Source organism: Kogia breviceps, chromosome 6 (genome assembly GCF_026419965.1).
Source record: "Kogia breviceps isolate mKogBre1 chromosome 6, mKogBre1 haplotype 1, whole genome shotgun sequence".
NCBI lineage: Eukaryota > Metazoa > Chordata > Mammalia > Artiodactyla > Physeteridae > Kogia > Kogia breviceps.
This window is the reverse complement of record NC_081315.1, coordinates 25,125,490-25,152,782: the sequence shown is the minus strand read 5'-3', so window position 1 is coordinate 25,152,782 and position 27,293 is coordinate 25,125,490. Positions and strand designations below refer to the sequence as shown.

The 27,293-nt window shown below is 40.5% G+C and overlaps 1 protein-coding gene across 2 annotated transcripts in view; it reads left to right on the top strand.

The window, feature by feature from the left end:
- Positions 1-896: 896 nt before the first annotated feature.
- The window catches only part of OTUD4 (OTU deubiquitinase 4), a 40,789-nt gene continuing 14,392 nt past the window's right edge, over positions 897-27,293 (top strand). For both annotated transcript variants that reach the window (XM_067035601.1, XM_059067370.2), the window contains exons 1-13: positions 897-1,097; positions 5,343-5,426; positions 8,282-8,332; positions 13,740-13,786; positions 14,511-14,583; positions 15,732-15,813; positions 17,461-17,593; positions 20,335-20,392; positions 20,643-20,760; positions 20,855-20,919; positions 23,391-23,485; positions 24,553-24,653; positions 24,751-24,937. In XM_067035601.1, coding sequence (XP_066891702.1) covers positions 939-1,097; positions 5,343-5,426; positions 8,282-8,332; positions 13,740-13,786; positions 14,511-14,583; positions 15,732-15,813; positions 17,461-17,593; positions 20,335-20,392; positions 20,643-20,760; positions 20,855-20,919; positions 23,391-23,485; positions 24,553-24,653; positions 24,751-24,937 — 1,253 coding nt within the window. In that variant the 5' untranslated portion in view covers positions 897-938. The remainder of the gene's footprint in view (positions 1,098-5,342; positions 5,427-8,281; positions 8,333-13,739; positions 13,787-14,510; positions 14,584-15,731; positions 15,814-17,460; positions 17,594-20,334; positions 20,393-20,642; positions 20,761-20,854; positions 20,920-23,390; positions 23,486-24,552; positions 24,654-24,750; positions 24,938-27,293) is intronic.

The window sequence follows — 27,293 nt, the reverse complement described above, 5'->3', positions numbered from 1 at the left end:
CCCTCTGTTTGGAAATACACAAAGGGCCGACCCAGCAGCCTCAGTGTCCCTGGCGACTCACGCACGCAGGGGGCGCGCACTTTCTGCGGCCCCGCGGCGCAGTGGGCGGCCGGCCGGGCGGGGCGGCGCGCGCAGGTTGCTGCGCGTCGGCTGGCTGAGACTCTCGGCCTGCTCGCGGACGCTGTGCCCGGGAAGCGCGAAGCCGGCTCCGGGCGGCGGCGGCGGCGGCGGCGGCGCCCGCGCTGTAGGGACTTGTAGTCCCCGTGCCTCCCGGGCGCCTCCCCCGGGTAGGCCGGCCGCGCGTCCCCGCCCGCCGCAGGCCGACTTCCTGCCGCTGGCCAAACTACACCTCCCGCCGTCCTCTCCGCTGTCTGGCCGAAAGCGAAAACAAAATCTGGGCTGCGAGGGTGCTGCCCTCCGCTGGGCGCCCCCGACCGCTCCCCGCCCCTCCGGCGCCCTCCTGTGAGGTGGGGAGACGAAAGGCCGCGTCTTTCTCTTTCGGCTTCCTCGGCTCCCGGTGTTGGGGCCGCAGGCCTCGCTTCACCTGAGCTGGCCCCGCGCGCGCTCGGGTGCGGGGCTTTCCTCGCCTCCGCCGGGTCGGGACAAGGAAACTTGTGGGGGCGGCGACCCCCGGGCGCAGTTGCTGAGCCGGGCGGCGAGGCCGCCGGGAAGTGACTCCTCGCTCTTGGGTTTTCGTGAATTTCCCCCCCGTTGCCCCTGGGCGCGTGGGCCCTCGGGAGGTGGCCGCGTGCGCCTGGCCATGCATTAGGCAGGGCTCCCCTATGCGCGCGGACCGCTGCCTCGGGCCGCCGCCTGCAGCCGCCGTCGCGTGCCCAGCCCGAGCCGCCGCCCGCCCCAGGCCTGGGCGTCGAGGAGCCGGCGGCGCGGCAATGTGGGGCTAACCCGCGCCGCGCCGGGCCTGCAGCGCGACCGGCAACATGGAGGCGGCCGTCGGCGCCCCAGACGGCGGCGACCAGGGCGGCGCGGCGCCCCGGGAGGACGCGACGCCCATGGACGCCTATCTGCGGAAACTGGGCTTGTATCGGAAACTGGTCGCCAAGGACGGGTCGTGCCTGTTCCGGGCCGTGGCGGAGCAGGTAATGGGGCGGGGGCCGGGCGGGGGGAGGCGGCGGGGCCGGGTGGGAAGCGGCGGGTGGGCCGGGCCGCCTACCTCCCGGGCTGCGCGTGGCCCCGGCGTCGTCACAGCGGCCCATTGTCGCGCCGGAACCGGACGCTGCCCTGGGTCTGGAAGCTCTAAATCGAAACTTAAAGACCTGTAAATTATCTGGGTGTCGTTCCTCCTGGCGAAGAGGTAATGAGTTGAAGGCCAGCCCGTAAGGCCTGCGGAGAGCCTTGTACCCTTGCTTGATGGCTGACGACAGGGCGAAATGTTCGTTTTCCCTCCTCCTGGTTTTATAAGCACAGAGTTCCCACCAGTAAACCGAATGTTTCCTAGAGGAGGTGGTGCACCAGACTTGACTCGCGGAACATGATTTTTTTTTTTTCCTGTTGCTGGACTTTGGAACGGGGGTAGCCAAGCCCGCCGATGTCCGCCTGAATCGGAACGGGGAAAATGTACAGTTTGGGAAAGCCAGACTTTGGAAAAGGTAGAATATTTGCAAAGAATTGTCTTTGAGCAGATTCCACTCTTTTTTTAAATGCTCTGCAAGGCAGTGTAGGTGTACTAAAAATAATTGACTTTAAAAAAAGTCTGTTTTGGAGTTGGTAGTAGGAAGGAAGGTATATCTGGAGTTCTTTAGGCCCTTTGCCGAATTTTTCCCCCTTAATGGTCAAAATCACTTCCTAACACAGTTCTTGGGAGGATGTTTCTGATTTTTTTTCTTTTTTTTTTTGGTAAGAGAGCTTATTCCCTGTTATATAATACTGTAGTTGGTAGGTATGCAGTCACCAAAACCCATCCTGTATTGAAAAATAGCTGTTGAAATAGTTGGACAAAAGTTTCACATTACTGCCCTGGTGTGTATTTCCTTCGGTTCACAGTTTGCTTTCCTTTGGCCTAAGGTCCACCCCTCCCGTCTCCTCCCCGCCTTGGGAGTTTTTCTCTCTTTCTCTCACCTTTTTTGAATGCTAAGTAGCTTTCACAATTTCTATTTGTGAGTAGATGTTTTACTTAATATCTATAGACCAGTCTATTCTTATTTTTTTCAATATCCAAAGGCCAGCCATTTATTTTCCAAAGGCCCTCGTTTTCAGATTAGTAGCATAACATCTTTTTTTTTTTAAACAAGAAATTGATTTAGCAAAGGTCCAAACCTTTGCATTTTGTTGCAGGCATTGTCATTCAAGCATTCTTCTGAAAGCTTCCCAAATCGAGCTCTTTTTTAGTTCAATAGATGTCTCTTATTTTTAGGATTTTAGGATGTTCTGATGTTGCTTTGGGGTATGTTCACACAAACACTTCCCAGTATTTACTATCAGTAGGTAAACAGTCTGTCCCATTCGTGAGTTTCCTGGATCTCCATCTGTCCTGCTTCCTCTGCCTCAGCCTCCCTGGACTCCTTAGCACCTCCAGAAGCAGAAGGAAGAGGTGGAAGTGAATTCAGTCCCTATTGATACATATTGTTAGCTCTAGCAAGAATTTCGTAAGGAAGGAGGTGGAAACAAATAGAAATAGGGAAGTATGGTGCTTATTTGGAGTTGGATTGTCTACATCCTAGTTTATGTTGAAGCAGAAAGGTGTGTCTGGTTTCAGTACTACATTCTGTAGTATAATTGGCAAACTTGATTATACAGAATCTCTATTTTTAAGTAGAAAGGAACAAGAGCTAGCTGGTTACACTAAGAACTCATCGCTAACATAAGCTAACACATTTTTATTGTATCTTATTGTGATGGGATTTAAGTTGGGCATAAGGGACTATCCCTTCCAGTTAGGTGATTCTGACTTTTAGTATACTGAGCTTTTAGAAAGCTTAATACGGTGACTCTTGGGGGCAGCTCAGTTCTTCAGTAGACAAGGACCAAAGGTAATAGCCTTCATGGCCAAAGGCAGTGTGTGTACGTTGCAGGGGGAGGCAGAGGACAATAACAGCAGCCTCAGGCTGCCCTTTAAAAATGTGTACAGAGCATTTTACTTTTTGCCAACGATTTCTCCAGTAATACTAAAATAATTATCATTTCTAACAAGGAGTCACAGTAAGTAATCTAAATGGCAGCCTTTGGCAGGGGGAATGGAGAGGGAGAGACTTGAATTAGCAGTAGTCTTTCCCTCCAAATTACCTGATTTAGATAGGCCCTTCCCTTTTTACAGTTCTGGATGTGGGCCTACAGGAGGCCTGACCTGAATCAGCTCTGTGGCCCTAGAGCTAAAAATAGGGCGCTCTTAGAGGACTTGGAGAAGCAGTGTGTCTCGGCCTTTCTCAGTGTTTATCACCGTCTGCCCTAAGTAAAGATTGGAAAGCCTCCTATTTCTAGCTTATTTTCATGTATATAATGATTTGCAAAAATATTTGTCATACCATTTGAATTCTTCGTGAGTGTCCTTGAACTTGCACAATATTATGCTTTTTAAACAGTTGTCATTTAACCTTGCTTCTCTTAACAGTGCTAGGCTTTGTAAAGCCCCGGCACCCTGCACTTGATCAGAAGTTGCTGAGAGTTTTGCTTCTGATTAACAGGTTCAGATTTCATGTGCTAATAAAATCTCTGTTAAAAGAGGAGAAAAAACAAGAGATATGCCTGTCATTGTTTTTGATGGAAAATAAGCTTTATTCACTTATGGCTGCCACCTGTTGCTAGGTAAATGGCTTTAAGACTAGCTCCACTTTACTAATGGCAGGAAAGCCTTATCGGATGACACTGTGGTTTACTCAGACTAATACGTTGATTCATAGTAGTGTCTAGCATAGCTTCTGTGAAGGAAGTGTTGCTAAATGTCATTTGTTGAATTGGCAAAAAGATTGTGTGGTGGTTATTTTTTCTACTACTCAAATCTACTACTATTTGGGTAGTCCTTCCAGTGCTGGAAGCTTAGACTATGTAAGGATGCTCTTTTGTAGTACTTAAGACAACAATGTCGGCATATTCTGTTAGGCTGAAAAGCAGGTAGTATGCTGAAGACAAATGCATTGCTCACCTCAGCTAGTGCATCTTCAGTGTGTCTCAGTGCGCAGGGACCTGCTAGCTGTCTAAACAGTGTGCCTTTGGTTCTGTGGGTATAAATGAGCCCTGGCTGTTGCCCACAGTGACCTGTAGAATGTGCAGCTGGAGCTTCCCTTTTCCTGAATTCTCTGCTCACCCTGAACATAAGGGAGAATCACTCAATTGAAACTATAACTCTTAAAGTTACCTTATAATAGTAGAAATTCTCAAGAGGCCTTGACAGTAGTTTGAGATGTGATTATTTATATGTCAGCTTTTTTCCTTCTACCTTGACCTTGTAGAGTACCAGGAACACCTCTGTTTGAGACACCTAGTTATAGAAAAAAAAAAAAAAAATCTACTCTTTTTAGCATGGTAGTTAAAGTATTGGAGACTAGCCAAAGGGCTTCAAACCAAAGCTTTAGACTTTTAGTAAGAGACAAAATGCCAATAAGTTATTCTTTTGTTGAACTAGTTGTTTAACAGAAGAAAACAGAGGCTACAAAGTGGGAGGATTTGGATCATCTTTGTAGTATGACTGATTTCAGGTGGTGCTTTAAGATTTGGGGCACAAGAGCAAGCTTCAAGGCTGTTGGGATGGCAGCACCCAGGGGCACGTTTGCATCCTGTGTGCTGCTCCCTGGATGTTCTTTCAAGAATCATGTAAGCCTGACAGCTAAAGGGTTTAAGAATGAATGAGTGCCTTAATTTTTCTGAAACCACGGTGGACTTAAATTTATACATAAGGCAAATAGTTCAAAATTACCGGGAAAAAGAAATTTATGTCTTACGAGCATAAAGCCTCAAAGATGATTTTTGTTGAAGTTTCCTGTTTGTTCTCTTTTGCAACAAGCATAGGATGAGGCTAAGCACTGCATTGCAGGAATTCTCTTAGCCTTGCTTTGTGAAGAGCAAAGTTATAGAAGAGGGCTGGCCAGGAGAGGAAAGTGTCTGAAGTTTACAAAGATTTCCCCAAAGGAGTGACTTCAGTGACCTAAAGGAGAAGGGGTAATAAGCTCTTTACAGAGTATCATCTGGCTTAAGTACTGCTGTTTGTATGTGTCCTGTCATCTCTCTGGTTAGTGGAAGAGGTGGGAATGAATAAAGAGCTAGAAATGATAGAAAGGGAAAGGGAGACATGTCTGCTGGTTGTGAGGTTATGTTGGGTGTGAAAGAAGGCACTAGGTCGTAGCTTGAATCTTCTAACAGTGCTTGATAGTGTGCTGCTCTTTCCTTTGCAGGTGCTGCACTCTCAGTCTCGCCATGTTGAAGTCAGAATGGCCTGTATTCATTATCTTCGAGAGAACCGAGAGAAATTTGAAGCGGTAATTTGTAATTTTAAACATGTAGTGGTGTCTTGACTTATACTTACATGTTAGCCTTTAGAATGGTCTAGTGGGAATTTCACGGGTTGGATCTTAATGCAGGTTTTGAAAATAACCCTTATAAAAAGGAACTGCCGGGCTTCCCTGGTGACACAGTGGTTAAGAATCCGCCTGCCAAGGCAGGGGACATGGGTTCAAGTCCTGGTCTGGGAAGATCCCACGTGCCGCAGAGCAAATAAGCCCGTGCACTACAACTACTGAGCCCTCGTGCTACAACTACTGAAGCCCGCGTGCCTAGAGCCCGTGCTCCACAACAAGAAAAGCCACCGCAATGAGAAGCTCGCGCACCGCAACAAAGAGCAGCCCCTGCTCACTGCAGCTAGAGAAAGCCCCGCGCACAGCAATGAAGACCCAATGTAGCCAAAAATAAAAAATAAATAAAAAATTTTAAAAAAACCCTGCTTTTTTGAATTCAAATCCAGTTAACAGCTGTGATTTTTTTTTTTTAAAGGCCATTTTGTGGTATTCATTTATTCAGACATTTAGAAAGCTTCTGTGACAGATGGGTCCCTGAGCTGTGGAGACTGGAAGGATGACTTGGGCAGGACCCTTGCGTATTAGGAACGAGCTTTGTCTGATGTGATCAGGGAGTGAGGTGTTGTGGTTAACAGTTTCCCGTGATTGGTGACCCCATGTGAATTGTAAAAATTGCACACTTAGGGTATAAGAAATATGCTGAGCATAGCTAGAGTTGAGCCTTTGATTTTATCAGGAGGCATTTATAAATTTTTATTTTTCAGGGTTCATCATTGTGAACTACCTATCAGAACATTGTAATTATGTAAATAATGATTAGTAGTTAATAGAATGTAGTATAGTTAATTAGTAGTTAACAGAATATCAACTTACTGTAATTTTCTCAGTAGTGTGTAGTAGGCTGTGAAATAATGCCACAGTGACCTATTTTCATTTTACATCGAAAGCCTTATAGGATTTACTAGTTATTGGTTTTATGACTAGAATTATCATCTGACAGCTTTCAATGGTATTCCCCCCCCCCTTGACTGCCAGAAGAACATTGACACTTTGCATATAACTCAATTCCAAGACTTAATAGGTAAATAGTGTTTAGATGTGTTCTTGGGTTGGAGTTCCTATTTTCAAGCAAAATTTTATTACTGGTGACATTTTTCTGGGTGCCATGTTATAAGACGGACAGTAATATATTCCAGGAAGGAGAGGTACCTGCTTGATCAGGAGATTTGAAAACTTGTTTTATTAATAAAAAGCTGGTAGTGTGGAGGCTAGATAAGAGAGTATTATAGCAGAGAAGAGGGCAGGGGAGTGGAGTGGTCCTTGAGTATTTGAAGAAATTACAGGTGAATTAGTTATTACTGTTATTGGCTACTGCTGACAACAGTGGAAATTGCTAACGTTGGTTGAGCGTTTACTGTCTGCCAGCAGGCATTGTTTTAAGTGCTTTGCATGTATTTATTTAGCTCTACAGTCTCAGGAGGTGTGAACCGAGGTTGAAAGTTCCAAGGGGGAAAGTTTTGCTTTCCTTATAATGAATATCTCTAACGGTTTCTATTGGCCAGATTTGGAAAAGACTCTCATGGGAAGAAGGGTGTGCCTTTTCACTGACCATGGTTAGTTGGGGCCTAGATGAATACCTTCTGATTAGAAAGGAGAATCTCAGATTGGATGCATGCTTGTGTCAGAACACGGCTTAGGTCTTTTGCAACTTTAAATAGTTCTGTGGGGTTGTTTTATTTTTTTTTAAAGTCTATAGATAATCAACTAATACAGAACATAGCCTCTGATTGGTGGGATATTTGAAATATGTGGCTATTTTATTACAAGTCTTTGTTGAAACTTAGGATACTTTTTGGAAATTTGACATTGTACAATCTATAAAGGAGTTAATCTCCATCTTAAAAAAAATCCATGGGCATTTAAAAGATTTTTATAGACTGGGGAGTGTATTTTAATGGTTTTAAGTGTATCACTTTGTTAAATTAACTGAGATTAATTTAAATAAAATTGAATTTGGTGTTTCAGACAAATGTCTTTTTAGATCTTTCAGTAAATTAGTGGAATTGCTGTGAGAAAAGCAAAAAACATTATTATGTAGCTTGAATAAACTCAGGTTTCTTTATATGTTAAAATAACAATGAAGCAGGCCATATTAGAAAAATCTTGTTGATTCTTCAAAAGATCTTTAGCATTATTAGTTCTCTGGTCCTTGTTTTTAGTATAACTGACCTAAGAGAGAATGAATATTCATATCTATTAGTAAACTAATATTTCTTAGCTGGTGCATCTGTCTTTAATTATCTTCTAAGCATTGGCCATTACCAGGTTAGTCTTTAAGTGCTGCTTTTATCATGTAATTTCTCTCTTTACAGTGTCACCTGCTGGGACCTTGAACTGTCTTCTCCCTCAGTCTGATAGTCCTGCCTGGGCTCCAGGCCCTCTGTGAATAGAGTTCCTCTCTCAGTGCACTCACCCCCCCCACCCCCACCCCAGTGGCCCTGCTCCTGCTGGCCAGGTGGCTCCTGTCTCCCACACAGTGCGCTCCACGGCTTCCTCACGATGCTGTTCCTGTGCCCCTCCAGATCCTGTCCAGGAAATGTTTCTGGACAGGGTGTCCTTCTTTAAATTCTTTTGTATGATGTTTTCTTAGTGATTTGTATGTATTTTCATAATTAGATTTTATCTGTGCATGTGTGTGTATATATATATTTTAGTATTACTGATGGATCCAAGGTTTGTGTAAAAATTCAGTAATTCACAGTGTAGAGATTAACTTTTGCTTCGATGTATTTGTAATAGACTTTTGTCTCTTTTTGCAGTTTATAGAAGGGTCATTTGAAGAATATTTAAAACGTTTGGAAAATCCACAGGTATGCGGTAATCTTCTGACGTATTTCTGTTTTTTATATGTTAAATAATGTTTTCAAAATTCATTATGAGAGATTAATATTACAGTGTATGGAGGGGTTTCCTTATAAACATTTACTATCTTAGGTGCACGTTTTATGCAGCATTTAATTGGAAGACAGTTGGAGCTGTGTACTGTGCGTTGTTGCCTCACTAAAGACAGTCGGGCTCTCTTTATCTGTCATAACGGCATAAAAGACCTAAAATAACAGTGCTGATGATTTCCAGGGTGCTGTGTTGGTACGTGTATGGGGCTTGGTGGATAGGGCAATATTTGATTGCTTCCGTAGGCAACTGAGAAGACAGTTTCTTTTATGGAGGTTCCATTCCCCATGAAGTGGTCAATGTGAGAAGGAGGAGGAGAGCGCTGGGAGTAGAAGGCCAGCACTTCCCCACCAGGTCCCCTTGCCGGTGCTTCCTCAGTCATTTTGAAGTGAAAAGATGTTTTCTTTTTTTTTTTTTTTTTCTGCTGTCAAAACTAATGTTCTTTGTGTAAAAATCCAAATGTTAATGGCACGCTGTGTAGAATGTTCCCTCATCCCCGGAGGTAATCACTGTTAAGTTTAAAATGACATTAGCAAAGGAAAAAGCTAAGAGAAGGAGTCAGATAGGGAGGAAAGGGATTAATAACATAGGAATAGGGTGTTTGGTCAATGTTTGGTGTCTCCCTTCAATTCCCTAACTCTAATTTGAGTGCTTGTTGTGGGCCAAGAATGGCCAGGCGCCCGGGAGGCAGAGGTAAACTGGTATTTGGATGCTGTTCTCAGGAGTTTCCCTATATAGTAGGGAAGACCATCTAATACCAGTGAGAGGGTACACGTGTCATAAGAAGTATAGGTATGATGCTGTAGGCATTCACTTTTATTCCTAGCTGGGTAGGCAGAGCAGGAGTTTGAGAGTAAGAGGGCATATGAACTCTGAAGAGCTTCTGGATAAGAAATGCCTAGGGTGAAGGGCGTTTCCAGGTAGTGAAAATTGTGCGCAAGACAGATAAAGAAAGCAGTTGGGTTTGCGTGGAGCATGGAGCACAGGGACGTGGGAGGTGGTGAGAAATGTCCCGAGGGCAGGCTGTGGTGAGCTCAGGGGAGAGCATCATTGCCAGCCTCATTAGCTTGGAGCCGATACTTGAGGCCAGCATTTCTCAAAGCATCGCCTGTAGGCCATTGCATCAGGAAAAATGCAGATCCCTGGCCTCTATTCCAGACCCAAATCAAAGTCTCTGGGCCTGGGGCCTGGGAATCTGGCATTGGGAAGTTTTTCAAGTTTTTTGAGGCAGGAAGTGAGTTATGTTTTGTTCACTGCTTTGAAGTGAGAATAGTGCCTGGTGTTATTTGTTAACTGGATGGATGAAAGAATCTTGTGTAAAGGTAGTTTGGAGGTGGATGACACCAGAGGCAGGAAGACTAGTTCCAGTGGTTTTGAAAAAATTGTTTAATACACGAAGAAGTGGGCACACTATAGTGAGTGTAAAAAAAGGAAAATAAGTATGATATTACTCCAGTTTTGGTGACAAATACCCTCTGAAGATCTTTTCTCTAAATCCGCTCAGGACTACATTTTTATTTCCGTGAATTTGAAACTGAGTTTTGTCCACAAAAATGGACACAAATTCATTTTCCTGAAGTTTGTAGTTTTTTTCTTAGTTTATAAGCCTCTTTGAAGGCAAGAATAATATATTTTGTTGCTTTGGGACTTCCCGTGGTTACCTGTCAATTTGGGGTGCCTAATTGATCAGTTTGTGTGTGTTGAGTGCATGTTAAAGCCGTATTGCATTATATGTAGCAGGTAGGAAAGATTAAACACCAGAATGTTAACAGTTCTCTCTAGGTAGTAGTAATACTGGTGATTTTTGTTTCCTTTGTAGAAGATGAAGGAAACAACAAAGACCATTTATTAATTTTTAATCAGAAAAAACCCCACAGTGTCATTGTATAGTAATCTTTGTGCCAGCAGTTCAGGCTCTTGGGCTATGAGGGTCAGAGAAAGGATAGCCTAGACATAGTGGGAGTGGAGAAAAGGGGACAGAGGGAGGAAATGAGGCAGTGTGAACTGAACTGAGACTGATGGGGGGGGGGGTCTGCAGGAGGGGGGGAGGGCAGGTTGCTGCGGTTTTGAGCACGTGGGACAGGTGTCTCCTTCCCAGGGTGCTGGCCAGCCAGATTTGCTACCCTTAGGGCACCCCTCCTCAATCCGGTCAAACCTCCTCCAGGTGTTTCTCGGGTACCTGCCGGACAGTCATTTGTTCTTCATTATTAGCAATAAATATTTAGGTCTTCCTTTGTTTCTCTTTCTCCCTGATATATGGAATGTATATGAAATGAAAAGAGAAATATAGTTGATGAATAAACTCCATTGCTTCATCCAATTCTCAGAGAAAGCACCTTTCTCCTTTTACCTAAAAATACCAGTGGAACACTTTGAAAAATGCCTCAAACTTTTTGCAAGAATATATTTTTGTCAGCTCTACGTAGGTGAAATTGACATACGATAAATTTTTAAGCTTATAATTTGATGAAATTTGACAGATGTATACAGTTGTGTGACTGCCCACAGACATCGTATCGGACGTTTCCATCACTCCACAAAGTTTCTCATGCCCTTCTGCACTTAATACCCCCCTCCCCCATATCCACCGATGTATTAAGTTTTGCCTTTTCTAGACGAAGACAATGGAATGGTATAGTTTATAGTCTTGCATGGCTGTCTTCTTTCACTTATAGCAAAAATGGAAACATTTTGACACTCATCCATGTTGTGTGTATTGGTGGTTCCTTTTTATTGCTGAGTGGTCATTCTCTGTATGGACGTAGTGCAGTTTCTTTAGCAGTTTACCGGTTGATAGATATTTGAGTTCTTTCCAGTTTGCGGCTGTTATCATTAAAGCTGCTAAGAATATTTGCTTGCATGTCTTTCTGTGGGCATATGTTTTCTTTTCTCTTGGAGTAATACTACTGGGAGTGGAATTGCTGGATCATATGGTACATTTATGTTTAACTTAATGAGAAATTGCCAGTCTGTTTTCGGAAGTGGCTATGCCATTTTGCTCTCTCATTAGCAATATCTGAGAATTCCGCTTGCTCTACATCTTCCTCAGCACTCAGTATGCTCAGCCTTCTACATTGTAGCTGTGTTCTCGGTTGTATAGTGGTATCTCATTGTGATCTTAACTTGCATTTCTCTAGTAGTGTTGAGAATCTTTTCATGTGTTTATTTGCCATCCATATATCTTTGTTAGTGAAAGGTCTCTTCTTAGATTTTTTTTTTATTACGTTGGTTTTATTAAATTATAAGAGTACTTTATATTGAGTATAAATTCTGTACTGGATATATATTCTTCAGTGTTTTCTTCCAGTTTGTATCTTGTCTTTTAGTGTTCTTAATAGTGTCTTTTGAGGAACAAAAGTTTGCTTTGATGACTATTTAAGAGCATTAAAATTAGTTTTTTTGATATAGTGTAGTTCTTTAGTTCAAGTAGATTTTGTAGCACGCTGTGCTCTTACCCACAATGAGGGAGTAGATTAAATATCATACAGAGTGCTGAGTAAGTAAAATTATGGCCTTAAGGTAGACGATGCTGATAGAACATAGATTTTTTTTTTTTTAATAATTAAAAATTGACCCTGGTTAGAGAAGACAGGAAGATACGATAGACAAGAAGATATATCATATATCGCATATGATAGATATGTGTACTTAACCACACTATAACAGAATTTATTCTGAAGATTAAATATTTATAAAATGATACATTATTTGAGAGGTGGTATTTTGTTGACACTAGTAGAATAATTTTCCATTTTCTAAAGTGGATATATGGGTTCTGCATAAAGTGGATATAGCTTGTGTTTGTGATCTAAGCAGACTGGTTTTAGGGAAGGATTTCCTCTATACCGGAGGGTGTCTTTTGTAGCAGTTTATGAGAAGCTGGGATTGTTAGGCAGAGGCCTATTTTAAGAAGTCTATTTTAATATATGGCACCCATTTCATTTTGAAAAACAGAGCCAACTTTTGAGAACTATTGAAGTGCAGAGACTTTGGGGGAAAGATGATTCTTTTCTGAGAGATCAAACCATCCTCTTCAAATCTTTCCTTATCTCAAATTTGTTTTCTTTGAAGGAGAAGGTAGCAGCATTCCTTTACCATAGCTCATTATTTTTAGTAACTCATGGTATTAAGTCTTTACTAATTTCACAAGTAGTTTAGGAATACATTCTCATGGTGAAAGATTTAATACAGAATGAAGAGTGAAAAATCTTTACATTTCCCTCATCTTGAACTTCCTGTCTCCGCTGTCAACTTAGGATGTATCCTTCCAGACCTCTTTCTATGAATATATGTATTTTTTGTTTTGCACAGTAGGATTATTTCACCATCTTACTTTTTACACACAATAGTCTGAGTGATCTTTCCAAGTCAGTTCATCATTCTTTTTGATGATTGCATGATGTTTCCATACATAGTTTGGATGAACGATAAAATTATTTAATTATTCCTTATCTATTAGTGGAATCTTGGGGCTATCTTTAAAAAATTTTTTTAACTATTACAAATAGCTATAGTGGACATCCTTGTTTATATACACTTTTGTGGACATATGAAATATTTCTTTAGGATAGTGGGTTTGTTTGTTTGTTTGTTTGTTTTTCATTTGGGCTGCGCCATACAGCATGCAGGATCTTAGTTCCCCAACCAGGGATCGAACCTGTGCCCCCTTCAGTGGAAGCACAGTCTTCACCACTGGACCGCCAGGGAACTCCCTAGGAAAGATTTATACAAGTTGAATTGCTGGGTCAGAGAGTATATGGATATTTAAAATTTTGATATATACTGGCCCTTTCCTTCTGAAAAGCTTAAGGACTTAAAAGAGACTCCTTTAGTACTAGAACTTCTACCACATGTTAAAGTGATTGCTGGGACACTGCTTTCTTTGTACCTTCAATCATCCTGAAGAGAAGGGACTTGCCCTTTTTCATCCTTCCTGATTCTTGAGTTCTGCTTCGAGTCCACATCCCGTTTTCTGGGCACGTATCATGTGCTAGGCTCTGTTCTGGGTGCTGGGTTGGAGGGCAGAGTCTTTGCCTTAACAAGTTCTCAACTTAGAGACACTAGAGACACTACTCCATCATCTTGCCACATCAATAGGAACTCTTATTCTAGCTCTGTTACTAAGGATTTTTGCGACAGAAACTTGGGCTGCTTTTTAGTATATGTTATTATAGCCTGTTTTATAGAAATGTTTTTATAGTATTCAGAATACTAACAATATTAATGAGCTTTTCTAGCTAATTAGGTATATCGTATAAAGATATGTATTAAGGTATTGTAAAAAGTAAGAGACATTTATGTGAAAACTTTTTTTGTTCAATACAGGAATGGGTTGGACAAGTGGAAATAAGTGCCCTTTCTCTTATGTACAGGTGAGCACTGTAATAATGTAGGTAAACAAAAATAAAAGTCAGTGGGAAATTAACATGTTCCACTGTAGTCAAGTTGTTAAAATAGCAAAGTGGTTTTATGCCTTGGTTGTGAAAGCATCTTTTCTAATGTTTTGCTTTTTTAATTGCATCAGTTAGATTTTGACATTTAGGTATCAATGTATAGAGATTTTAATTTTCCAAATATTTTTGGAATGGAACATAAAAATTTTTCCAGGCCTATAAACTATATCACTTATCAGCCTTCTAGAGAAATGATTTCCTACTCTGAAGGCTGGGTAGCATTGAATGGCCACTAGAACAAAGGCAAAACACTATATTGTCAATTTTACAACTTTTGCCCATTAGCAGAGCAGGTGAGTGCTCTGTTTTTTGTTTTTGAAATGTCCTTATAAATATCATCTTCACAATTCCTCTGGTTTTCAGGTCTACTTTTAGAATTTATCTGAAGTTACATATATGCATATATGTAATTTGCATATATGCAAATTACATTTAAAATTTTATTTTTTTTGTGAGGATCCTTTTATATGAGTATGTTACAGCTTAGTTATTCCATTACTGTCTTTTGTTCACTGCTCTATTTCCAGTGCCTAGAATATTGCTTGGTGTATACTGGGCTCTGGAGTGAATGAATGAATGAGTGGTTAAATCTCAATTCATGAAATATAGTTCATCAGAAGTAATTTCTACATGTTATTTTCAGGAAAGATTTTATAATTTACCGGGAACCAAATGTTTCTCCTTCACAAGTAACTGAAAATAATTTTCCTGAAAAGGTAAGAATTTTTCTAAGTGTTTCTAAAGGATTTAAGTAAAAGAGCCACTCAGTTGCCATCCTGACTGCCTAAGCTATAATTTTTAAGTGACTTTCTGAGTTTTTTTAAGTTCCTGTTAATCATCCATGAGTTACATTATTTTGTATTTGTTTTTTTCCACAAATCACTATGTTGAACTCTATCATAACATTTTACTAGAGAAAAAAAATTGAGATACTAGTGTATATGATTAATTAGACTTATTACTGTTTTACATCAATATAAACATTAAATGGAAAAATAACTTGTGAAAATGGGTTCTGCGATTGCATCCACAAATACTCTGGTAATTGTGATGTATTTCCCATTGTAAAGATAATTTACTGGCTAAGGTGCTATTATTTAGTCACAAAGCAGAAACAACTGAAAAATGATGTGAAGCCTAGAAAGGGGAAAAAAACATGATTCATTATTAGAGGACTTTGTTTTGAGATCATCCAGGCCAAGTTGAAGTGTCTTATCACCATGCAGATGGTGGTAAGGGGGCAGGGAACTGAGTGAAATAGACCTTTATAAGGACTTGTAGGTTTCCAAGGTGCTTGGCTCTGGATCTTGCCTTTCCAGTATAATTTTTGGAATATGACATAATCTAAGCAAAATCAGCGTGTATTTCTCTTACCATAAGTGATTGACTTATGCTAACACACATAAGCTAATACACATAAGACTTACACATATACACATTCAATACACATAAGTGATTGACTACTTAGAAGGTGCTTAAAACTAAAGCAGAAAAAATTTACCTTTGATTCTGCTTCTTAGAGGTAAGCATTATTAAAGTAAGGTTTTAGAATATTTTTTTACAGTCTTTTAACCCTCATCTTTAGGTAGTTGAAATCACGTTGTTTTCATATATTGTGTGTGATTTTTGTGATCCCATAAGCATTTCCCCAAGTCATTAGGAACTTTTGATTCATTGGCTGTGTAACATTTCAGCATATGGATGTACCATAGTTGACCACATTGGAGCTTTAGGTTACTTCTAAAATATTCACTTCCTACTAGGAAATTTATTTACTAGTAATTCCGAGATATTAGAGATGTAAGTTGCCATGTAAATGTCATATATGAAGGGCTGAAAAGTGTATTTTATTTTTCCCTTTCAGGTATTACTGTGTTTTTCAAATGGAAATCATTATGATATTGTCTATCCCATAAAGTATAAAGAGAGCTCTGCTGTGTGTCAGTGTAAGTAATCACCCTGTGCTTATATAGGAAATTTTCTTCCTAAGCATTATAGTCTTAATGCAAACAAGTCAGGGCAAATACACTGTTTTGTTGTAAAAATGTATTTCTGAGATGTTAATACTATAATAAAAACTTATTTCAGTAGGAAAAAGCACTAGTATAGATTAGAGTTTGGCTTGTAAATACAAAGTTATTTTTTCTTGCGGTAATTAATTTCAGTAATAAGGATTTGTATGTGTTTTTAAAGCTGTTAGTGTATAGCTTGAAAATCGAAATGACAGAGGAAATCGGGTATTTGATCGTATTTGGCTCTAGACCTGGGTTTCTTGACCTTGGCACTCTTAATATTTTGGGCCGGATAATTCTTTGTTCTGGGGGTTGTTTTGTGCATTGTAGGATGTTTAGAAGTATCTGCTCTGTAGATGCCAGTGGCATGCTCTCTCCCATGTGACAACCAAAAATGTCTCCGGATTTTGTCAAGTATTTCCTGGGGGGGTCAAATACCCCTTCCTCCTGCACTTGAGCATTACTGCTGTGGTAGCTCCTTCCTGCCTTCTTACTTTATCGCCTTTATCATCTATTATGACAAAGTGCACATGACTCATACAAAGCAGTGGTGCTGGGCATGTGATGGGCATTTTTCCTCTGTTCTTCACCTGGGGGTGACTAGTAAAGACACGTGTAATGTAAAATTTTAAATCAATCTGTTTAAGATATGGGAGTCCAGCCGTCTGTATCCTGGGCTGTGTCCTCCGCCTGTCCCAGCGAGTCAAAATCTGGACATTGCAGCTTTGGGAAGGGACAGCTCATGGCGCCTGCCTTTCCTGTGCTTCTCAGAACCTGTGGTTCAGATGATAATTGGGATGGATGCAAGGTGGTCTGTGAGAAAGGGGGTCTCTTGGGGACTCATTTAGGGGATGGGCACCATTGTCGATGAATTCTTTGTGGACTTGTTTGGGTAAGGTTCACTGTAATTAAACCAAGTTGAGAGTCCTGAACTCCCATGTATAGGTTTTGAATGTTTGGTAATATATATTTCTATGTTTTCAGGAGTTTGGCTTTTTTTCTTCTTCTTTTTTTAAAGCAAAGAAGTGTCTAAATATGCTTCAGTGGCTGCTGAGAATACATTTTAAAATGGTTTCTTTTTAGTCCATTATGAAAAGTTATCTTCTTTCTAGCAATCTTAATGTTCCTTAGGTTTTCCATCCAAGCCTCTTTAGGTTGGGCAGGTTGTGTGACATCTAGTTCTCAGTTTCTTCATGTGTACAGTTAGAATAGGAACATTTCACTGTGCTGGCGTTAAATATGAAGGTGGTATGTAAAGGCTTAGCACAGTGTGTGGGATGTAGTCATTGCTCACTGTGCATGTTTAATTTTATCATACTTGGTTCAAAGTTGTGATACCTTTTTGTGTTATTGTTAGTTTAAAAAATGTCAGTGTATTATATAATGATTTTTGAACTAATTAACTGCAAAGACAGAAATCTAGTTCCTCTCTAGCTACGTAACTTTCTATTTAAATTGTGTTATTGCTCATAAGGTGTTACAGGTATGTAGTTAGGATTTGGAAGCCCAGGCAATCTCAATGTTATGTTAAAACATAAAGTGAGTTAATATTGTGTAACATCTCTCTTTTGTTAATTGCAGCTCTGCTTTATGAATTGTTGTATGAGAAGGTGTTTAAAACTGATGTTAGTAAAATCTTGATGGGACTAGACACCTCTGAAGTAGCTGATGAAAACAACAGTGAAATATCAGATTCAGAGGATGACAGTTGCAAGTAAGAGTGAATTTCAGTCCTAAAATATCTTTGTAGTGCCATACAAAGAAACAGTTCAGTAAATGTTTCTGCATGGAGTAGCCTCACATATTGAGGTATTATGGTATTCCTAAAATACAGCAATACAGAAACTTAGGCAGTAAGTTTCTTTTTTCCTGCCACTTATTTTATCTCATTTCTACTATAGGACTGTTTCTTTTGAAAGTTGATCTTGTTTGTTTCTTTGTTTTTGCTAAGCATCTATTTCTGTGTAAATGTGATGCGCATATCTCTGAAATAGATTTGGTCCTGCCTATATGTGTGTATATTCTAAAATTTTAAGGTTAACCTGTCAATTGCTTACATATCCAGTGATGAAAACGGCCATTTTGATTTCCTTGACTTTTTAAAATTTCTTTCTTACATAATGCCGCCTCCTTTTCTTTTTATATAATAAAAATCCCAAGTTGGGGTATAAGTTTGTGAACAGTTCTGGATAATGCCTTTGTTTATGTTGTGAATAAACACCTTTTAACTTAGAGTCTGCAGCTTATTTTTCCTTTCCACTTGAGACGTATAGGATAGTGGTTAAGAGCTTGGGCTGTGGACATCCTAACCTGGTTTCATTCCTGGCTTCCTGCCAACTAACTGAACTTGGGGTCACTAAGAAGCCTCAATTCTATAGGTATAAAATGAGGATATGGGCTTCCCTGGTGGCGCAGTGGTTGAGAGTCCGCCTGCCAATGCAGGGGTCACGGGTTCGTGCCCTGGTCCGGGAAGATCCCACATGCTGCGGAGCAACTGAGCCCGTGAGCCATGGCCGCTGGGCCTGCGCGTCCGGAGCCTGTGCTCCGCAACGGGAGAGGCCACAGCAGTGAGAGGCCCGCATACCGCAAAAAAAAAAAAAAAAAAAAAAAAAAAAAAATGAGGATATACTAGTATTTCTTTAAAGTAGAGAATTTATAAGAATTAAGTGAGATGACATGTAGAATGCACAGCCTAGTTCCTAGGTATAGCGTCCAACGTGTATTAGTTTTTATCAGTGATGTTAAGAAGTTTATTCTGTATTTTATAAGAACCGACCTATTTCATTCTTGGTGAAGCTAAAAGTATATCATTCCTTTTGTATGAGAGTATGAAAGTACCCTTCTTGGTGTCACATACTGTGAAACTAGAGAAAAATGAAATTAAGCCTCAGGATATCTAATTCTTTATTAAACACTTAAATATATCTCTATTTGTAATTTCCAGCATTTCTTGAATTAAATTGTAGATTCTGATTGAAAATTTGGTTGACTACCATTTTTACATAAGAAAGAAATGAGTCAGATTAAAATCTGGGTCTGCCATTGTAAATTTAATCCTAGAATAGACTAATTAACTTTGCACAGATGGAAATTCTGCTGCATGGTTTTCTCCAGGTGCCTAGTATGATTAAGGCATGTCATTAAGCATAGGGGAATTTTGAGGGAGAATGAATAACTAGCTTGTCGTAGCTTATTAACTTTACTTGGTGTGTGGGGACTTCCAGCAGATGCCCTTTGGTTGCTGCTGCAGTTTTAGCAACAGCTGGGTCTGGGATGGCAGGTGAAGTAGGCGAAGTGTGGAGTAGAGGCTCGTAAGCTGGAGAAGTTTACCAGGGATGGTGTGCTCATTGTAATGGTCAGTTTTCCTTCTTATACTATATTATTGAAGCCCTTGGAACATGGAAGCCTTTCTAATTAATTTTTTCTTGCATTATTAGGATTTCCTTTTCCTTGTGTCATGTCTGGCTTAGGGAGGACCAAGCTTCATTTAGGGAAGAGTGCTACATAATCATGGCAAGATAGATAGGCATAGTGCGTAATATCCAGGCGCTATGCTCCTGTGCCTGGATCTTTTCACATTCGTATTGATCAATCCTGAAGTATTAGAAATTAGGGTGCTTTTTTAGTCCAGACTCTAAATACTTGGGGTCTCTTAAATATTTCTGCATTTAAGGGTATAGATTTGGATATTGTCCTAAAGACTAGAGATGGATTTATTGAGGAGGAGGAATTAATAACGACAGAAGAGTACAGGTAGCCTCTCACCTCATCACCCACTCAACTTGCCATCAACTTATCCAGCCTCTTGCCTACCCCTGGGTCTTTGCACTTGCTGTCCCTTCTGCTTGCAATACTAGATAGCCGTATGGTTTGCTGTCTCATCACATTTAATTCTTTATTGAAAAAGACATCTCCCTTCATCCCATTTTTTATTATCTGATCCTAGGTCTCAAAACTAATTTTTTCCTACCTTTTTTCCCCCCAAAGCACTTAGCAGCATTTAACATACTGATAGCTTATTTAGTTGGCGTCTACTCTTACCTGATTGTATATCTTGTTGTAGCAGAATATTTTGTTTAATGGAGTCTCATCTATATTTTGAAAGGAAATTTTTCCGTTAAATGTTTTTATGAACTCAATTATTCCACCAACCCAAATTTCATAGTTTATTTCTGTTTCTCTCTTCTTGATGATCAGGTCAGTCAGATGATCAAGAATTACTGATAAAAATCTTTGACCTATATATATATATATACACACATACACAAATGTACATATATACATATATATGTATGTGTATATATACACAGTTATACTAAAACTTGTTTGAGCTCCTTGGAATATATATAGGTTTGACTTTTTGGAATATAACAGATTTTATATGACATTAGAAGAAGTTAATTGCATGCAAACTTTTTTTTACTCCTAATGATGGCTGTATTTCTTCCTTTGTAGGAACAAAACTACCACTGTTAATGATGTGAATGGATTTAAATCTTTGTCAAGTGATCAGGTATTTTTATTTAATGGTTTTTAACTGCCTCTTCAATATAAGAAAGTGTATGAATTTATAGTCTTAATTTTTTTTCTCTTTTCTGGTACATTTTCAATAGAGTCAGGATCATCTACTAGTAAGACATTTTTTGGTGACCTCTTAAATTTTTAAAGTTTTCTTCTTCATTTGATTTTACTCTTATACATATCTCAAACATGTTTTAAAAGCATTTCTGTGTTGACTGGACTTCCTGACTTTGTTTATTTAGCACCCGAAAAGCAATGGGAACTCTCCTAGCCTTCCTTTGTCTAGAAAGGTTCTTAAGTCACTCAGTCCAGCAGTCTATAGAAATGTGGAATATGAAATTTGGCTGAAGTCTAAACAAGGTGAGTTTAAAAATCTGTGTATTTTCCATGCATTTGCTTTGAGGCCCTTGAAAATGATGATGTCAACTTGATACAATGCTGATATTCTTTACAGCTCAACAGAAACATGATTATTCCATTGCTGCTGGCTTACAGTATGAAGTTGGAGACAAATGCCAAGTAAGTGATTATGTAGAGGAAGAGAAGGTTTTACTTGAAATCTTATTTGTTGTAATAGGAATCAAAACAGCTCAAGTTTGGATGTGTTGTTAATTTGGGATTTCAGAATATATTGTGTGTACATTTTAATAGTTATAAATATTTAGCTCTTAAATACATTACCAAAGTCAAATATATCTAAAACCATGGCGTCCCATCACATGATCTTTAAAACAATTTAGTCTTTGAGATTAGTTGCTTCAAAGAAGTAACAGTAGCCTTTTAGATTTTTAGATATTTTCATTACAGTTGACAAATAATTTATTGAAATTGATTCAGACTTGACATTATAGGTCAATTTGGTTTATGGAAAGCATCCTGGAAGATTCTGATAATACACAGTTTTTTGTTGGACTGAGATAAGAAAGTGAACAGTAAGAGAAGTTTTTGCCATTTACTTTGAATAAGCTGCTGCTTTGAGCTTAAAACTGTTGATTGTTAAGGGGGAAATTTGTGTTAGATCAGTGTTTCTTACGTGGAGTGATTTTGCACCCCTACCTCCCATTTAGCAATGTCTGCAGACGTTCTTATTGTTACAGCAGGGAAGGTGCGACTGGTATCTAGTGGGTGGGGCCAGGCATGGTGCCAGACGTCCTGGAACGCACAGGACGGCACCCCAGCAAAGAATCATCTGGTCCCAAGTGTTGATAATGCCAAGACTGGAGAAAGCTTTATGAAAAAATATTACTCTTTCTAAAACAAAAGCAACCCCCACACACCAAAAATAATTGTTATTTGGAAGATAATTTTCATCAAAAACGGTCTTCATCAAAAAGTGTTGCCTTTTAAAAACTATTTTTAAATAGCCATTGACAAACATTTCTTCTTGACTTGTGGAGGAAACACGTTTCCTTGGTGATAAAGTGGTTTGTGAAAAGTGTCTGGGGGACCAGGATTATTTCTGGAGGTCAGTGACAGACTTAACCTTAAGAACTTTTAATAGTGTTCTGATTTGGGGGTATTTTTTTTGGCGGGGGGAGGTATTTTTAAAGGAGAGGAAAGAAGAGGATATGATTCATTTAGGTTCTTCCTTACATGATTGTCAGAAATGTGCCCAAATCACAGAACAGAATTGGGGAATCTTTTACTATAGAGATTTGGGGAACTTGGAACAGAACAAAAGAGAAGAGGAAATCCAGGGCTTAGGGCACTCCCTCCCTAACCCCACTCAGTAGAGAAGAGAAGACTGCTTGTTTTATGCTGCATCGCTAAAATTATGTTACTTGTTATTTTAAATCAAGCATATTTGCTTTGAGATTTCAGTTGCTTTTGTAAAGCAGATGCTGTTGATAAGGTAGATGGTAAAGCAGGTACTTGGTTTAATTTTTTCCTTTTTAGAGTACTTTCTATTTCTACCACTTGACTATTTCACTTGGATAAAATTTAATTGAAATTTTATTATGGAAACTGCTGTGACTCAACGGTGACTTTTATTTACTCAGGCAAGCTTGTAAATGTAGTTTAAACTTTTAATAAAAACTAACTTCAGAAAAATATTTTTTATTCTTAAACTCTGGAAGAGAGGAAAGCAGTGTCCTGCTGTGACTGAAGGACGAAACCTCGGCTGGAGGACTTTGATCCACAGTTGGCCGTTCCTCCTCGTCTGGGTGCGGAGGGCTGACTGTAGTGTATCATTTTACATAAGGGAGTCGAGCATCCAGGGGTTCTGGAACCAGTCCCCCGCGGATGCCGAGGGCCAACTGTACTGATAAAAAAGGCGGAGGTGGCTTCACGCAGGGCTGTGTCCATCAGGCTAGCAGCGCCCTGTGCTGTGTGTGCCATTTGACTGCAGGAGGAGACCTAAAGGCTTATCGTCCAGTTAAGATTGGCTGTTACGTAATAACCAATTGTATGTCAGAGAAGAGATGACTGATCTGTTTTTAGGGAGAAAAAGGTCACATTTACATGTGACAATATTCTAAATATTGGAAAAGTGAGTAGACAATAGTGATTTTAATAATAGTTGTTCTCCTTTGTTGAGTGGTTGCTGTGTGCAGGCTGGTGTCCTTTGTATATATCGTGTGTACCTCATTCCACCTCCATGGGTCCTGTGATGTAGGTACTATAATTAGCCCCATCTTACATATGAGGACACTGAAGCATGAGATAAGTCACTTGCCCAAGGTCATATTGCTGGTAAGTAGAAAAGCGGGGCCTGGAATCCTGGTGTGTGTGGTGCCACAGCCCTGTCTTCAGAACCAAGACAATTTAGGAAAAACTTGGAAGAGTAAGCAAAGAAAAGTATTTTGGATGGAGGTACATAGGTCTGGGAGGTCAGAGACAATATTATTGTGTACCTTTTGAACTTTGTTTTGTTTTTAACTATATATGTTCATTTTCTCGTTAGTTGAAAATGAAGTAACAGTTTAAAAACTGATGGTTGATGTGAAAGAATCAGGTGACTGATTTTTCTTTGCGGAATCGTTCAACAGGTTAGGTTGGATCACAATGGAAAATTTTCTAATGCAGACTTTCAAGGGGTTCACTCTGAGAACGGGCCAGTTTTGGTCGAAGAACTTGGAAAGAAGTACGTACTGCTCTTCAGCTAAGGTGTTCATTCACCGTCTCTTCCACTTAGCCTCATGTAATCGTGAGCATTTCTAGATGTCCCTGTGTATCTGCAAATTCATTTAAATGTACTGCCTGCATGTAGAGAAATATATTTGTCTAGATCTTGTAGAAAAGTAGTTTGAGTTCAAATTTAGTGTTATCCGTGTTAAGGTATTTTAAATAAAAAATATTTGTTTTGTTGCTTACTGTTTAAAATGTGCCATTCTTCACTAAGGCAATTTGGAAAATCCAACCGTATTGTAGCTGTGAAGTGTGGGGACTTTGGAGGACAGGGACCACGTTCATTTCTGATTTCATTCATTGCTGCCTTGCATGCAGTCTTCAGTAGATGATTATCTGATGGAGGAGTGAAATACTTGCTATTATGCAGTGTTACTTCAGATCAGCTTTTGTTTCCGTTCCTGCTGCCTTTATTAGAGGAAAAGGTAGTAAATCACACCTAATCTTTACTGTGGAAAATGTCAAACATACACATATGTGAGGAGGATAGTCCAGTGAACCCCAATGTAACCGTCACCCTATTTTAACAGCTAACAGCAGGTTAGGCAGTCTTTTCTAATCTCTTCTCCCTAACCCCTTTAAAAAAGATGCAAGTGGAATTAGAATATTTGAAAGCAAATCCCAAACGTCACACCATTTCTCGTAGACCCATAGATGCCTCTGTGTGTCTCTAACACAGTAAAGACTCCTCCCTTCCCCGTCCTTAGCTGCAGTACTTTCATCACATCTCACAGAATAATAGTCTTTCCTTCTTTATCTAATCTTTTGCTTAGGTTATGGTTACAGCCTTTTAGTCTTCTGTCCTTGTAGGTTAGAAAATGTGCTTTTGATTTATGCCATCTTATTTGATTAGAGTTACATCTGGGTTGCTAAATGCTTTGTACTTGAATGTGTTTTTAGTATAAGAACGAAACCTGGGAATTCTTAGGTAAACTGAAAGTAAAATATTTATGCAGAATACCTAAGTGGATAGTCTTGGGGGAGCACGAGAAATTACTGCAAGTCTTTTCCTTCCTTTTAAAGACTCTCCCCGAAGAACCTCAGACTGCCTTCCTCAGAAAGCTGGAACACGGTGGCAGGGAAGAAGATGAAAAAACCTCCCTCCGGACAGAATTTCCACTGTGGTAGGAGCACGCCAGGTTACCCTCTCTTTGGGGAGGGGACGGTGCTTGGGGGTGTCTGTAATGGGAAGATTACGAGGCAGTTTGGCTCTTGCCACAGACGCGGACTACAGAGGGCCCAAGGCCCCGGCGAAGCCAGGCAAAGCCCCGCCCGCGCTGCCCCCTCGCCTGCAGCACCCTCCGGGGCTGAGGCAGCGCGCGCCCCCCGGCCACTCTGCAGCGCCGCAGTCTCAGAAGCCCTCCGGTGAGCACAGAAGTCTGAGCAGGACACCCACACAGGCCACGAGGTAACCGTCCCGAAGGCAGGAGGGCTAGAAACTAAGTGAGAAGCATCTCTTTTACTTTCTGTGTCACATGCTTTTAAAAAGTTACAATATTTGTTCCTATATTTGTCTGCAGTGTGACATTAAAAGTATTGTTGATAGAATAACGTGAGGATTTTAGTTCTTTATAACTCGCTTTAAACAAATGAAAGTGATTTGGTAGGGTCAGCCATCTTTTGTTTTCGAATAACTTCTTTCAAATGATTTACGTCGTAACCTGGCACCTCAGAGTTTTCCCGTAGCTTGTAATGTGTTAAATACTGAATTCCAAACTGCAGCCCTAATTCCTCGCAGGGTGAGGATATTCCCCTTTATATAGGAACTTAAATCAACCAAAATGGTCCGCTTACTTTGTTCCGACAAGTGTGGATTGTTGGTTGTAATGTGTCTAATACTGAACAGGTTGCTGTGATCATGAATTACCAGCATTCTGACTGAATATGCAGAGGCAGACGAACTTCAGGGTCATAGTTTCCTGTGCCGTGGATTGAAATTTTTCCCTAATCTGCCCTTCCTTGGAGCAGCTTATGGAGCTACAGAGTAGTTGATATTCTTTGGAGGAGCTTTATTTGAGAAGGTGTGTCTTAAGTTGAGGCTGTCCTCTTCCTGTGGACTTGGCCACGTCTCTTGTGGGTGCTTGTGGCTCACCTTACCCATCTGAGCTTCATCTCCCCGATCATCTGAACAGCTGTAGCATCTGCTTATGTGCTTGCTGAGCTCTGGTCTTTAGTTTCTTTATTTTTGGCATTTGGGCATTCCCCTTTCTTGGGGACGTACTTAACGTTTTGTCATTAAAGACAGTTTATGTAACATCTTTAAGACGGAGTTGTAGGTTCTTAGGCTGACATGGTACCAATACTGTGTAGCTTCCTGGGGCTGTGGTAGCATAGTACCACCGGCTGGCTTAAAGCAACAGCAGCGTACTCTCGGACAGTCCTGAAGGTTGCAAGTCTGAAATCACGGTATCGGTAGTGCCGTGCGCTCTCTGAAGGTTCTAGGGGAGAGTCTCTTCCAGGCCTCTCCTGCTTGCGGTGTTGTCCACAGTCCTTCGCGTTCCTTGGCTCGTAGATGTATCACTCCAGTCTCTGCCTGCATCATCATGTGGTGTTCTCCCCGGGTGTCTGTGTCTCTTCTAGTAAGGGACCAGTTACAGTGGGTTTAGGGCCCACCCTACTCTGCTATGATCTCATCTTAATGGGATTACTTCTGCAGAGACCCTGTTTATAAGGTCACATGCACAGATACGGAGGGGTCAGGACTTGAACGTATCTTTTTTGGGAGATGCAATTCAATTCATAACAAATACCAGTACTTCACATCCATTACAGTTTTCTTTTTAATTGAGCTAACTGTTCAAGATAGTAAATTAATTGATATTGTTCAAAGTCCAAAACACTGAAAAGTTTGTTCTGATAATTCTCCTTCCTATCCCTGTTGTCCCAGTTGTCTAGCTTCCTCTGCAGAGGCATCCAGTGTTGACAGATTCTTGTGTATCCTTGAAGGGATGCTTATATGTGCGTAGAAAGTACATATGTATTCATAATCCAGTTATCTGAAAGTTCTAATGAGAACAGATGATTAAAAATGAATCGTAAGAAAGAATTCCCTCATCCCTCGAGGGTGGTCACCAGATACACGACCCTGAGAAATGGCCTGGGTACAGAGTAATCAGGGCTGTGTGTTCTTGGCACACGAGCGACAGTGTGCAGGGGCATTTGGGGCCCACGGTGGGTTAGCCTCCCCCAGCAGATGGCCCTTATGTCACTAAGTCACCTAGTTGTGGCTGAAGTCTGGTGTGCGGACACTGACCAGACTCCACTAGCATCTGGTGGTACCTTACCCAGTACAGGCCAGGTACCCAAGAGGACTAACTTACTTTGCATATTAGCTTTGGAAACCTAAAAATGTGAAGTCAATATAGGAAGGTCATGGACAGAAATGAGATTTTATTTTTTTAACAGAATTCTCATTTTTTAGTAGACTGGAAGAGCCTTTTTTCCTCTTGAACAGAGGATACTACTCTTTAATGTCTTAAAGTTTTTAAAAAAGAACAGACACAGACTACCAAATGGCTAATTTAAAGACACTTTTGTTTACCACAAACTGAGTTTTTATCCAGTGTGTTTCTTGTGTTTTGCCCAGTCTGTTGGGAATTAGAATGATCAGACGGACATGGTCCTTTTCTACCTATTACTTGGTGTATAAAACACTTGATGGCAGAAGACAGTGGAGAGTACATAGACATAAAGCTTTGGAGAATTTTGACACTGTGATTGATTATGTACGAACATAGTTGTACTTGGAGTTAGTAATAAGCCTT